This window comes from Haliotis cracherodii, unplaced genomic scaffold (assembly GCF_022045235.1).
Source record: "Haliotis cracherodii isolate W230 unplaced genomic scaffold, xgHalCrac1.p SCAF_2, whole genome shotgun sequence".
Taxonomy (NCBI): Eukaryota; Metazoa; Mollusca; class Gastropoda; order Lepetellida; family Haliotidae; genus Haliotis; species Haliotis cracherodii.
In genome coordinates, this window is record NW_027266275.1 from 36,274,746 (window position 1) to 36,288,947 (window position 14,202).

The 14,202-nt window shown below is 40.7% G+C and overlaps 2 protein-coding genes across 5 annotated transcripts in view; one reads left to right on the top strand and one right to left on the bottom strand.

Annotated features, from left to right (window-relative positions):
- The window catches only part of LOC139468047 (protein transport protein Sec24A-like), a 38,950-nt gene extending 30,484 nt beyond the window's left edge, over nucleotides 1-8,466 (top strand). For all 4 annotated transcript variants that reach the window (XM_071249738.1, XM_071249740.1, XM_071249739.1 and 1 more), the window contains 8 exons: nucleotides 130-253; nucleotides 659-991; nucleotides 1,603-1,713; nucleotides 2,377-2,555; nucleotides 3,243-3,380; nucleotides 3,977-4,174; nucleotides 5,476-5,579; nucleotides 5,919-8,466. In XM_071249738.1, coding sequence (XP_071105839.1) covers nucleotides 130-253; nucleotides 659-991; nucleotides 1,603-1,713; nucleotides 2,377-2,555; nucleotides 3,243-3,380; nucleotides 3,977-4,174; nucleotides 5,476-5,579; nucleotides 5,919-6,033 — 1,302 coding nt within the window. In that variant the 3' untranslated portion in view covers nucleotides 6,034-8,466. The remainder of the gene's footprint in view (nucleotides 1-129; nucleotides 254-658; nucleotides 992-1,602; nucleotides 1,714-2,376; nucleotides 2,556-3,242; nucleotides 3,381-3,976; nucleotides 4,175-5,475; nucleotides 5,580-5,918) is intronic.
- A 2,131-nt stretch (nucleotides 8,467-10,597) lies between these two features.
- LOC139469067 (small ribosomal subunit protein uS3m-like) lies at nucleotides 10,598-14,161 on the bottom strand. Its single transcript, XM_071251194.1, has 3 exons — nucleotides 14,105-14,161; nucleotides 12,723-12,921; nucleotides 10,598-11,081 (listed from the first exon to the last, which is right to left on the bottom strand). Exons 1-3 carry the CDS (start codon nucleotides 14,123-14,125, stop codon nucleotides 10,792-10,794), a joined length of 510 nt encoding a protein of 169 aa, XP_071107295.1. The 5' UTR covers nucleotides 14,126-14,161; the 3' UTR covers nucleotides 10,598-10,791.
- Nucleotides 14,162-14,202: the final 41 nt, after the last annotated feature.

A 14,202-nucleotide genomic window follows, 5' to 3' on the forward strand; every position in this document is an offset into this window, starting at 1 on the left:
AAATACCTCCTAAGAACTGTTTGCATATGTATTTGTTTGCTAAATTATTTAGTAGTTCCTCCTGAAGTCCTGACGCTAGTGATTAAGGTATATATCAGGCATTTAGTGATGTAATCCTTGTATTTTCAGAATGTGCCTCATTTGGGTCCAGCGACCGATTTCTACAAGAAGCTTGCATTGGACTGCTCAGCGCAGCAGATATCAGTTGACTTGTTCTTGCTCAATGGCCAGTATGCAGATTTAGCAACACTAAGTAAGTGCTATGCACATTAAAACATTTGTGATATATTTGTGAGTGATGATGATGATGATGATGATGATGATGATGATGATGATGATACAATATATACAATTTTGTTGACCACAAGTCCCTACAGAAGGAATCAATTCAAGAGTTCCTTTCTTTCTTTTCTCTATGAAAAACACCATACACCAGGCATCCATGCTTCATGTGAATCACAACCTGTCGACAGTTTATGTACACAGATTTAAACAAAATAAAGTGCCTTTGGTGAAATGCCATTCACCAGTTTGATGATGGAACAAACATATTCTCCTTCTTTGGACAATTAAATTCCAACCAACCCCTAATATATTTGTGAGGTCCCTGTGGCACACTTGAATTTGTTTTACATGTTTATCGTGATCTCTATTTCAGCATGTGTGTCGAAGTATTCGGCTGGTTGTGTGTACTACTATCCATCCTTCCACACTCTCAAGACACCAGGGTTAGTGGACAGGTTTGATGCAGACTTCAGGAGATATCTCACCAGGAAAATTGGTTTCGAGGCTGTGATGAGGATACGATGCACAAGAGGACTTAGCATTCACACGTTCCATGGCAACTTCTTTGTGCGGTCGACGGATTTGCTGTCATTGCCAAACATCAACCCTGATGCTGGGTTCGGCATGCAGATGTCTATCGAGGATAACTTGACAGATACGTCCAGTGTGTGTTTCCAGGCAGCTCTGCTGTACACCTCAAGCAAAGGTTTGTGTACCTGGATAAAAGCGTTCTGATATCGGCTGACCACCTCTATGGTGTAGTGGATAGAGCTTCTGTGGAAAGTCCGTCGTTTGATCCCTGGCTGCATTGTAGCAATAGACGTTAAAATATGGTACTTGTTGCTCGCCTTTAAGGATATAAAACAAGGACTGGAGTTGGTAATCTTTGTCTAGGGTATCAATGTTAAAACTAGCCTGGTATCTCAGTGGGCAAGCGTTATAAATTAGTTGGCAATAGTTGCTATATAAGTGCAGTAATTTGGAACGCAATGTTAAACCCCATTTTACCTCTCCTCTGATATTAGCTTAGTGGTTAAGGTGTCCTTGTCTGAAAGAATACCCTGATATGAAGCCCGTTGATGGTGTACCCCACATTTGCTATCGTGATGATGGGTAGTGAGAGGCTTCTTGAAGGAGACCGTCACAGTTTATTAGCCATGATTCAGTGTGGGGAGAACCAAAACTCGCAGGAGTCCTGCCTTCTGCAGGCAGTCACCTGTCTACTCTTCATTGCCAGTGTTGCTAAGCTTCACCTAATTTGACCAGGACCACGTGCCATCACTTGTCTTGTTCTTACATTTGTGTTGTCTTCTATAGGAGAGCGACGTATCCGAGTACACACACTGTGTCTGCCGGTGACCAATCAGCTGAGTGACGTGTATGCAGGCGCAGATCAACAGGGCATCATCTGTCTGCTGGCAAAGATGGGTAGGTGCAGCTAGTGTGACACTTGTATCATGTAGTGGGATGCAACACTGATGGGCAAGATGAGTAGATGCAGCTGGTCATATATCTTTCTTGTCCCCCGATAGTGTCTCCTTGTCTCCTGATATTATGTCCTTGTTCCATCATATTATGTCCTTGTCCTGTGATTCTATGCTCACTGCCCTGTTCCACAAATACTAAGCGCTATGATTTTGGAGGTTTATGGCAGTATGGGCATTACATTTTTTTAGCCTTGTGATCGTGAAAATCCAGGTTAGAATTGCTCTTTACCAACTCAGGTTTATCGTAAGGCGCATAGGCTTGTCGTAAGATGCGACTAAAGGGATCGGGTGGTCAGGCTCATTGACTTGGTTGATGCATGTCATCATATCCCAGTTGATCGATGCTCATGCTCACTGGATTGTCTAGCCCCGATTCAATATCAACATGTAGCTGGATAATTGATGAGTGTGCTGTTAAACAAAAAACAAACAAACATTGTGATTACAGAATAAATATCAATAAGGATGATCTCTGAAGCAAGTGTGTTTGTGTTTACTCATGTACGGATTATAAGTGATATTATCCTTTAGTTCGGACGATTCCTGTTATGCATAGCATGATAACCAGCACATGACTTCAACAGTTACTGCCTCTATGTTGCAGCGGTCGACCGGTCAGTGTCGTCCAGTATGGGAGATGCCAGGGATGCTCTCATCAATGCGGCATTGGATTGTGTATTGTCGTACCGCCAACAGGTCCCTGCATCACAGAGGATGGGAGCTCTGCCGTTGCCCTTCACGCTCCGAATCCTTCCTCTCTATATTCTTGCTATGCTCAAAAGTGTAAGTTTACTAGTAATGCGTGTACAGATGTATGGCTTGAAGTCTTGTGATGTTGAATGCAGAAGAATTCGGATCCAGAATATGTCCTTTATGTACCACATACTTGTAGTATGATAACCATGAAGACACGGGTCAGAATTGATCTTCATCAACGGTGGGGTAGCCTAGTGGTTAAAGAGTTTGCTCGTCACGCCAGACCTGGGTTTGATGCCCCACATGGGTACAATGTGTGAAGGCCATTTCTGGTATCCACCGCCTTGATATTGCTGGAATATTGCTTAAAGTGGCATAAAACCATACCAATTTGTTTGCCTTGATGATGCATTATTGCTGACTGAGGTTAAACACATTTACTCCCTGAGCAATACTTCTGGCACACAGTTCTGATCTGAGTCACTGTTAACATTGTGTAACATGCTTGAAACCAAAACCAAAATCTACATGATTATTTCTTCTATCACCAGCTGGTGCCAGATTATGACAACCAAAATACTGCATGTGTGTTTCTATTGATATTTCACAATGGAAACAGAATCTACATACAGTCTGGATGTTACATGAATTCAGCTAATAGCTTTCTTACAGCACATTAACCAACCTATTTATATAGATATTTCAGCGGTCCTTTGAGTCAGCTGCTAATGTCAATATTACACCATATTTGACCAACCTATGCTGATATTTCAGAGTGCCTTCCGGTCGGCTACCAATGTGAAGCTTGACGACCGCGTGTTCAGTCTGCTGCAGTGCAAGACTCTGCCGTTGATGTACTTGATGCAGAGCTTCTACCCTCATCTCTACCCTGTTCACTCCATAGAGGAGCGGGTGAGTAGCTTCACACACCATGCTTCTGTTGTAATAAGTGATCATTCATATTGCTGAAAAGTCAAGAGAGAGGCATTTGTTGTTTATTATTTGTTGGAATTCTCTATCATTAAAATCATATCTTAGTGCTTGCTTTCATTGGTTGGTCAAAGTTTGCTGAAAAAAATTCTGATGTCGCCTGTTATAGAATGTCATCAGGTCTTTGTGTAGCCATAGTAAGCACAGATCTGATTTTAATGAGGTTAAGGAATTCAAGGACAGATTTGAAATACTGTTCTAAGCAGCGTCAAACCATACCCTCATTCATTTAGAAAAGAACACATTAAAATTCCACATTGGAGCTTAATGTATGACAAAACAAAGTTAGAAATTATGCATGAAAGTCATTGAGTCATTGTCACAGCACTTACATTTGTAGGTACAGCTATATAAGGGGATCCCTTGATTGAAATAATAATTTTGAACACTATTTTACACTTGGAAGTTTGCTATTTTATGACAAGTCATAAATGTATAAGCCATCTCATGATTTTAACAATCTCAAGGTTATAAAAGTCTGTGAATCTATTTTAAAACCAGTAACTTTTTGTTTCCAGACCACAATGACCCGAGGTGGTTTGGTAATCCCCAAGCCCCCGTTGCTGCAGTTATCGTCAGCCAACATCGACCGCCATGGGGCATACCTCATGGACGTCGGCAATGACCTGTACCTGATGGTTGGCGGAGCTATCAGTGACCAGTTTTGTCAGGATATACTCGACAAGCCAAACTTCATGTCAATACCGGAGGGAATGGTGAGTGTTTGATTATCCTTACTGGTTACATCGTGAATACTTCACAGGTATGTATACACAACATTCCTCCATCCCTGTCAATACATATGGCTGTTCTGCAGTGTATTTGCCATCAAAGCAGCTACGGCATGGTTCCATCAAGAGGCTGCTCACTTCTCAGACCAATGACACAGATTACATCAGATTATGGACCCGTGAAGATCGGGGTTAGAATAGGTCTTCAGCAACCCATGCTTGCTGTAAGAGGCAACTAACGGGTTTGGGTGGTAAGGCTTGCAGACTTGGTTGATGCATGTCATCGTAATCCAATTGTGCTGATCGATGCTCATGATATCTATAACTGGGTTGTCTGGTCCAGAATTGAGTATTTACAGACTGACGTCATAGAGCTGGAATATTGCAGTGCTGTGTTTAACAACAAACAAACAAGCAACATATTTCTTGTGCAGCATGTGCCTTAGTCTTTGTGTCCATCTGCTCTATGCATTGCTTGGGTATGAAGCATGAGGGAATGGTTGGGGTCACACAAAAGTTCATGCACGTAGGAGGGCTCATTTGACTTCCGTGAGTTATAAATAGCCTGTTTTCATTAGCTGACTGAGAATAGACAGATGGCATCACTACACTGTAAAACAGTGGTATGTATTCATGGGTGATGGAAGAACATAGCGGTGAAGTATTGACGATGTACTGGCTGTAGAATTGACCTATCTGAATGAGCAGTTGCAGTCTTCATAACATGCAACTTCTGGTGTACAGAACCTTAACGAGCTTACTGGACATTGCTACTAACATCAAACCTTGGTGGGGGCACGGGTGGCCTAGTCGTCTAAGGTGCCGTGATTCGCTGTGCAGAGTTGCGTCCCTTGGGCATGCCAGAAACCTATGATTGTGGGTTTGAATCCCGGTTTGTCCCAATTATGTTTCTAGGTTTGTCAGCACCATACCCGTGCTCGTGGGTTTCACTGAAGTGGTAAACGTTTGAGACCTGCATCACTTCAGGCTTTCCTCCCACATTAAGCCGACACGCCACGCTATAACTGCAATAATGTTAGAGGTGGCGTTAAACCAAACTCACTCACTCAAACCTGCTTTGTCTGGGCAGACTCCAGTGGTTGTCATATAGCTGTTAAACAAAACAAAAAACATGTCTGTATATCTCAGCATAGGATAGAAGTTGATCTGAGATCAGATTATTTTGGGGATCAAAATGCACCAAAAATTCTTTGGATCAAAATGTCTTCTACAACTCTCATCAGTGAATATGTGAACTCCTTCAGTGTAAACTATTTCCTCTCCAGAATGACCTACCAGAGAATGAAAATCCGTCCTCAGAAAGGTTACGCAACTTCATCAACTATCTGATGGACAGCAGACCGTATGGAGCAAGCTTCCTGGTGCTTCGGTGAGTCTCTCAACATCTGTAGTGCATATGTTCATGGATATAGTTTTTATCTGCACCCAAAAAAAATTTGCTTCCATTTGCCTCATTTCATGGCAATTTATGAGCAAATAAAGAAGTTACAAAATGTCATTCTACCAAGGAGATCCAATTTAAAAAACAGGGTGAAAGGGTGAAATTTTTACTAACCAGACTGGCCACCTACTTTACGTTTTAGCAAGCTCTTTGTTAATTTAACTGGCCATGGGCCAGTGGGCCAGCAGATAAATCGACCTGTGTTATCTGAGATGCATCGAACGCTCTGGTAAAATATATCCTAATGATTTTACCCTTTTGTTTCAGGGAAGACAGCAAAAACCGACAGTTGTTCTTTCAACACATGGTAGAAGATAAAACAGAGTCAAGCATGTCATATTACGAATTTTTACAATATTTACAACAACGGACAAAGAGTTAGGAACTAATGGCGGTTGAGTGAATTGACATTTAAAAGAGCGATGACCTGTGCAGTATGGCTGGACATGGCCTGTCATCAGCACTGGGATGTGGAGAGAATGGACAAAGATGCTACCCTCTTCACACATCTACAGACAAAGGCCGTGCAGGCCCCCTAGGCTGCATCACTTTATCAGCACTATGTCGTGTTTCTTTTTCTGCACAACAGATTTCATTGCTCCAAAGAATGCCCAATTAGTGCCAAAGTCAGCCTACATGTGTATTGTTCAGTGTCTAGAATCATCAAAAGCTTAATATATTATTTTTTCGTTCTCAAATATTTGCCTTGAAGATGGCCCCAGATTAATTGATTTGTGTTGGATTCGTACTGTTATTTATGTAGAGGGTGTACTTTCTTCTGTTGAAGGCAAATTTGTGTTAATACTATTTATTGTAATTTTTCCTATGGACAGAATGGGTTATTAGTATCAATTTGTTCTACGATATGCAAGAGGAACTACTATCACTACTACCATAACCAGACTGCCCTGTCATACAGTATTGTACCTTGACTGAAGTAACATCTCAACGACTGTAGATGGCTGTTACTTTTGTTGTTTCCTAATATACGGATGTCAGTTGTTTTTTTGAAAAAATTTCCTTAACTGCCTGAATGTGTTGAATGAGGAAACATGGAGAGGATAGTAATGACTTCAAAATCTGTGTGCCACATTTCCCTCGGCAGTGTTCCACATACAGTCGTTATGTTTATGAGTTACGATAGTTGATAGTCGTAACGCTGAGGAACAGGCCCTGTCTCTGAACATATATAGTGTCTCGAGAGACATGCATATAAAACCAGATGCTATAAAGCTGTCTGGATCAACTGTCTGCATGTATTAAAAGTGGTGCGATTATTGAAATGTGATATTTTTTACCATGTGCACCCAAGCAATGAAATGTGAAACATTACAGAATATACATGAGTGTTTGGAGAACATTATATGCGCTTGTGTTGTTTTGAAATATACATGCCAGCTGATGGATCAGCTGTGTCTTCCCTGCTCTGATGGATCGTCAACATTAAGTGATATCGGCATAACACCTATGTCAACATTTGTTGCAGTGATTATGACATAGTCTAATGAAACCATTCCTTGTTCCTTAGTGGTGTGTTTTACATGTGTTGATTTTATGGTAACAACTCCCTGTGTAAATATCTCCCCGTTCCCTTATTGTACATAATACACACAACTGCAATGAAGGGGAATGTTTTTTAAGCTAGCGAATGAAAGTATGTTTTTGTTGAATACAAATCTTTCTTTCTAAAAGGATATTTTGTATTGGCTTTGAGTGTTTTAATTGCATGGGTGTCATATATGAGAACCTGATGCGGAAGCGATCACTTGCATTGTCATCAGTAAACACAGGGTTGGCTTTCATCATTGAAGTATATGGGTTCGATATTTGACAGCTCACACATTTCTGAATTGTAACCATAGTGTGGAGCTGTTTCAATTGGTAACATACACCCTCATTCTACAGGTTATTTTGTGAACATGTATCTACACATTTATCAAGATCATGTTAAACAGTTGCTGCTTTTGGATGTGTAGACTTGCCAAAGAACTGCAGCATGGTTCGCTAAGTTGTCTTACTGCTACGATCATTGTTACTTTTATACTGTGTTGTAGCACTGTGATTCCTTTGTGAGCTGTGGCCCAGAAATAATATTAGATTATTATTTGACATTAGTATCATCCTGGGGTAACATTCTGAGGTTATAAGGGCCCTGTTCTACTGATGATCTTAGCGCTAAGATAAATGTAACTGCCAAACATTTTTAGAGTTGCGATAGTTGTACGTAAACGATCGTTACCTTAATATAGACTTATGATTGTCTTTGTGACAGCTATCGTAACTCCAACACATTAATATTGACTTATGACCATCATGGCACTAAGATGGTTGTAACACCAATTATATAACAGACTTACAACAATCGTAGCCTAAGATTGCTTTCAGGAACAGGGTCTTTATGTGCCTTATAGGGCTGTATGTTATGCATTGCTAAGCATTTGAAACGGCTTGGGAGGGTGCTGAAAATGTATACATCCGAGTTGCTGCGGGACTCTGTTGTTAATATTTGTATGAATATAGGTGCAATATATTCAGACTTCGCTGGTGATTTCACTATTCATTCATGACAGAGCGGCAGGTCATTTGTAATCAGTTCCAGTTCTCTTCACGTTTGCAAGGTGTTCTTATTGTAAATATGCATATAGGTTATAGCATGGGTGGGGTCACTGTGTACATAGGCAGCCCCGGGCTGTCAACATTGAGGCTGACGGACACTCATGCTAACTGGACAGTTCAACTTGTACAATATCAAATCACTGTATTAATTTGCCATTTGATGATAGTCTTGTCAAAATAAATGCTGTACACACCATCATTCTTTGTTTTTGTTGCTTGGTATTTTTGTAGTAGTAATTTGTGAACACCAGGAGAGTTCCTTTGAAATTTTGTTATATATGCTGGTGCTATAATTATGGAAATTGCCTGTTCATAACTACCTTAAAAATGACCATTCCAGAGACCTTGACCTTCAATGAAGGTCACTCAAGAGCTTACCAAGTCAATGCCCCACTAAATTTCATCCTGTTAGTGAGAACGTTTTTAGTTAACTTGAGAATAATTCATTTTTTGAGTGTATGACCTTCTGTGAATTTGACCTTCAGTATCACTGACAATCAGTTTTCAAATTATATAATCATGCATAGACTAAAACCATATCTGCAGAAAAAAGCTCAAAAATAGAACGGTCTTCACTGTGACCTTGACCTTGCACATAGGACACACAACACCATTGCCAATCTGGGCCCAACCTAAGGATGACATTACGAAGTTTCATTGACCTAAAATAAATCCTTCTTGGGTCGGTAAATAGTTTTTTTCAGGCCAAGACATGCATATTCTACTCTGTTGATTGATTGATTTGGGATTAATGCCATTTTGAACATTATTCCAGTTATATTCTGGCATGTCAGCTTGATGTGGGGTGAAAGCCTGAAGTCAGTGATGCAGAGCTTAGACCTTAACCACTTAGGTGAAACCCTTGAGCACTTATACAAAGAATTCAAACTACTACATGTATAAGACTTTTAAAAAATCGGCAGAAAAAGGCATTTCAGTGACAATGGCAAACATGCTGTAGAATGTCTGTTACCTGTGACCTTGACCATATATATAGGTCAATCAGAATTTCTTTTCAGATCGCTGCCCCACCCAAAGGATGACACGTACCAAATTTCACTGACATACAGTAAAAGCTATAGAGGAGATATGTACACAAGATATCACATCCCTGGGATGGCCAAGTGCTATGCGGTTTCAAAAAACAAAGTGCAGTGGCTGCAGTATTCAAATTCAAACAAAACTGTAAAGCATCCCCACTTACATGAGGTTGCTTTACGTTAAAGAGTATTGCGCTCATATAGGCGAGGTGAGGTTAGGGGAAATGGAATTTAACGTTGCATCCAAGATCATTGCACTTACATAGCGACGTGCATGCACGTGTGTGTGGCTGCTTGTACTAGTCGGGACTGATGCTGATCTATAGTGCTAGCTCACAGAGATACCCCACTCAGACACAGTATGCTTACTCCAAGCTGACCCGTCCTTGTTTTAGCCCCTTAATGCCGAGTGCCAGACAGGGTAACAAGTACCATCATTTAACGTTTTTTGGTATGACGAGGCTGGGGATCGAACTCTGGGCCTTCCGCTCTCCGGGCAGACGTTCTCCCACTAGACCACGGAGGCGGCCTGCGCTCATGTAGTGTGTGCATGCACATGTGAGTCTGTGTGTGTGTGTTAATGCTCTTTTCATAATGCTCACACTATGAGATACCATGCCATAGTTCTAACATGGATACCTCATTCAGGCTGACTCTGAGCCCACTTTTATCCCCTTAATGCTGAGTGCCAAGCAGGGTAACAACAAGTACCATCTTCCACAACCATTGGTATGACACATCTTGCAGTCGAACAATTGACCTTCTGCTCTCCGGGCTGAAGAACTATTCACCGCACAACGGAGGTGGTCTGTACGTGATACAGTTCCACCAAATGTTTGTTTGTTTGTTGTTTAACACTGCACTCAGCAATATTCCAGCTAGACTGCTAGATAGCCGTCTGTAAATAATCGAGTCTGGACCAGACAATCCAGTGATTGATAGCATGAGCATTGATCCATGTTGTTGGGATACGATGCCATGCATCAACCAAGTCAGTGAGCCTGTCCACCCGCCTCTCAGCACCTGATGTAAAACTGTGTTGATGGTGAAAGTCACGGAAGTTACTGCAATACACTCAATTAATCGCTCATCTGGTTTTCTGTACACAAACCTCCAACCTGTAATGTGAACTTTTTTTCATGCATCAATTTTTAATATAATGAACATGCAGTCATATGTTGTTGCCAAACCTGTTATTTTTTTTGCATATTCTATTTAACCCTTGTAAGATCATTCTTATACAAAAAAGTACTCCAGAAAGATAAACAACAGCTTTAGAGCCCTGTTGCTTTTCTTAATTTTTTATTTTTCTGTTATTATCTCGCCGAATCTCCGACCTTTACAATAAAATGCAGGTAGCGTCTCTATACTTCTTGGCACACACACAAACACATTATATATTTTAATAGATCAAGTCACTCTTGTTTGTGATAGTCTGCACTTGTTAGCGTCTCTGTACTTCTTGGCACACACACACAAACACATCATATATGTTTATAGATAATGTCACTCTTGTTTGTGATGGTCTGTATCTCCAACTTGACTGGACACTTGAGGAAGTAGGAGAGTATCTCTTCCGTGTATCCCCACAGGAAGTACATCTTCTGTGCGTTGATGCTTTGGTACATCATGGTAGTGATGGTGATGATGTTGTGTCGTCTCTTTATGATCACTTCCGAAGCAACCAGAGTGGGAAATGTGCCTTTGATGAATCGACGAATGAAGATATCGTCCACAGTTGTCTCTGCCTTACGACCTTCACCCTTCAAATTACCTGAAACAATGCATAGACCATATATACACAAAGGTCACCTGGTCTGTATTCAGAGTTGAACTTTTTATATACTTTTTATAAGTGATGAGTGAGTGAGTGAGTGAGTTGGGTATAACGCCGCTTTGAACAGTATTCCTGTTTTATCACTGTGTGTCAGCTAAATGTTGGAGGAAAGCCCGAAGTGATGCAGGTCTTAGATGTTTACTACTTTGGTGAAACCGACAAGCATGGGTATGGTGCTGACAAACCTAGAAATATAATCGGGATTTGAACCCACTATTATAGGTTTCTGGTGTACCCAATGAACGCAGCTCTGCAGTGTGAATTGTGGCGCCTTGATGACTGGGTCACCCGTGTTCTGTCATCATAAGCAGAAACAAACACATGCCAAAGTCAAGTTTGCTGAAACGTGAGCAATTATCCTCAATTGTGCAGCGCAGTCTTCGACTGTAGCCACTAGTCCAGTCAAATCCTGTTCATAATGTAAGATCAGCAAAAACTAGTCCATATAATAACAGTAAATACTACAGAAATTGATGCCAAGTTCCAAATTCAAGTTCAGGCAGTAGAAGTTTTTGCAAGCATGGCCAGTGTACCGTATCTTAATTCCTTTTAAAGATACAAATACCGTTGATCCATTCACTACCATAGCTTCGTTGAGTGTGGTTCGAATTATTCTTCCAATCAAGCTGATTGCAACCAGCAGCGAACTCCACCAGTACTCCACTTGACTTTTGCATTGCAGTCTCAAACACATCTAGAATGTCTTAATATTCAGAAAAAACATCTTTTCCAGCTAAATGTTACACTTATAAGAGTCTTCTATTTCGATTAAATAAATCAAGGGCTTGTTTGGACATGTCTGTGACCTTGAAAGTAGATCCTTGCCAAATGCATAGGGAATGGAGACTTAAAGCAATGGCTAACCGAGAAGGCAGATAACTGTCGGAAAGTAAAACATTTACTGACTGGTCCTGGGGCGGTATCACTACCCATAAGGCCACATGACAATAGGGATGCATCTTCCCGAGGCAAGGGAGTTAACTGACTATGAAAGCCCAGTTTCCACCCTTGCCAAACTAGGCTGGAATTAAGGAGTTATATTATGGCCGGACTAACGAGTCTATACATAGTCCAATCAAAATCGCCATTCGGTTCCTAAGCAACATGTGTTGATTGCAGGATTTGCAGAGCATGTGAACCGTCAAATGGGCATCGACAGATGTTTTTCAAATCTTTTCATGTTCTTAATCAAGGTCCTCAAGCGATTTGATGCACTTCAAGAGATAAGACCTGTTGTATTAAAAAAACAAAACCTGAATATTGATAAGATTGTTTTGACTGGGCGCCGCCATTTTGTTTGTATCAAATTATAAGTGATATAAAGAGGGGGAATCTGATTGGTCAGAAGGAGTGACATAGATGGGACATAACCCGTAATCGCCACTGGTGGCGCTACAATGGAACCGAAACATCACATGACTAACCACGGGTTCGGATAGTCCTGTGGGTACCCGGGTCCTACTCAGTACCCACCTGACCCGAGTACCCGAGTTACCCGTCCTATCCCTACTACCCGACCCCACTAATCTTCCCGACCTCACTAATCTTCCCGACCTCACTAATCTCCACAACACCTACTTGTGTTCCAGGTGTTCCATGACTTCCGGACACCTATCATGTGAGGAGGATTAGCTTCCTCATATGTCAAAGCTTTGTCTCCCTTGACGGATATTTTCGGAACACCAGATCGAATGTTTTTACAAACGCAGGCAGTCGTGGTTACACCTCTCAACTGTAGCTCAGCAAGCTTGATGAGACAGGGAACTCGATTTCGTACCTGTAATTGAGTAAAAAAAACATTAGCACCATCCTTTCATAAACAACGATGTCTAATGTCATGTGTAATATGTCACTGTCAATAATTGGCGACATCACTCACTGGATACAAAAACTAGGCCAGCCCTTACTGCAACTGCTGTAAGTGAATGGCAAGCCATATTTTAACAATAACTATATGTAAGCAGCCTAGGACATCAATCATATTCAAATCAGATCTACACTCTTCACTCTAATAAACACCTGTCCATAGGAAGTTACTTTCTAATCAGCTTTATTAGTATGAGGCTTCTATAAGTTCTTGGTATGAGTGAGAGAAGCAATCAGACAATCAAATCTGATTTCTTTCTTGAAAATGAATATAACCAGGGAGTTATAAATGCATAAAAAAAAATGTTCTATTATATTGTTGTTGATATCTTATACATCCTTTTGTTTCTGAGTGCCATGGCACCTACATCCAAAAGGGTTTACTATCAAGAGTATATTTGTGGATTTTCTTTGGCTAAGATTAAAATTTCTGAATCAAAGTGGGAAAGAAATGAAGCTGAATCAGATTCGCAACAACCAACATATCCTTCATTCAGGTTGGGAGGTCAAAGTTTGCTCAGGGTTTACCTGATACAAATTCCCATTCTTATATAACTTTTAGAGGGGGGATACAAGCAGGGGTCTTTCCGTGTTATTTTCCTGAATTTATCTTCGCTAGTGTACTAATGGGAGTAGGTGCTATGTTAGATTTATTTTTGTTCAACTCAGCTGACAGGCAGAACCAGGGACCATATCGGTATACATCTCTGACAGAACCTATGTTGTATACTGATTTTCTCTGTTTTCTAATTTTACAGTTATATATGTAATTGTTGTTTCAGATTAACAAAGTCGAATTGAATTTGGAAGCAATGAATCGGCGAAACATATTATTCAGTTCTATTGAATATGTGGGCCCGAATATGTTCAAACCAAACTGACAAAATCATTGCCAATAAAGCTTAATGGTCGAAAACCGGACAATTTGCTCGAAAGGTCAACTCAGACGAGATATCGTATCGGTATTGTACACAATTTCTGATTCGCAATAACATTAAACACCAAATCCCGCCACCATAATCCTTTATAATATGGATTACCGTGATGGGTTTTTTGTCGCAACTAAATCTATCATGTAAATTTAGTGCACACACCTGACACAACACCGAGGCCATGCTGTCAGTTCTGCGATCATTCTGCACTCACATCGTTTCCATATGTAAACTGACATTTCATTGGATAGTGAAAACAT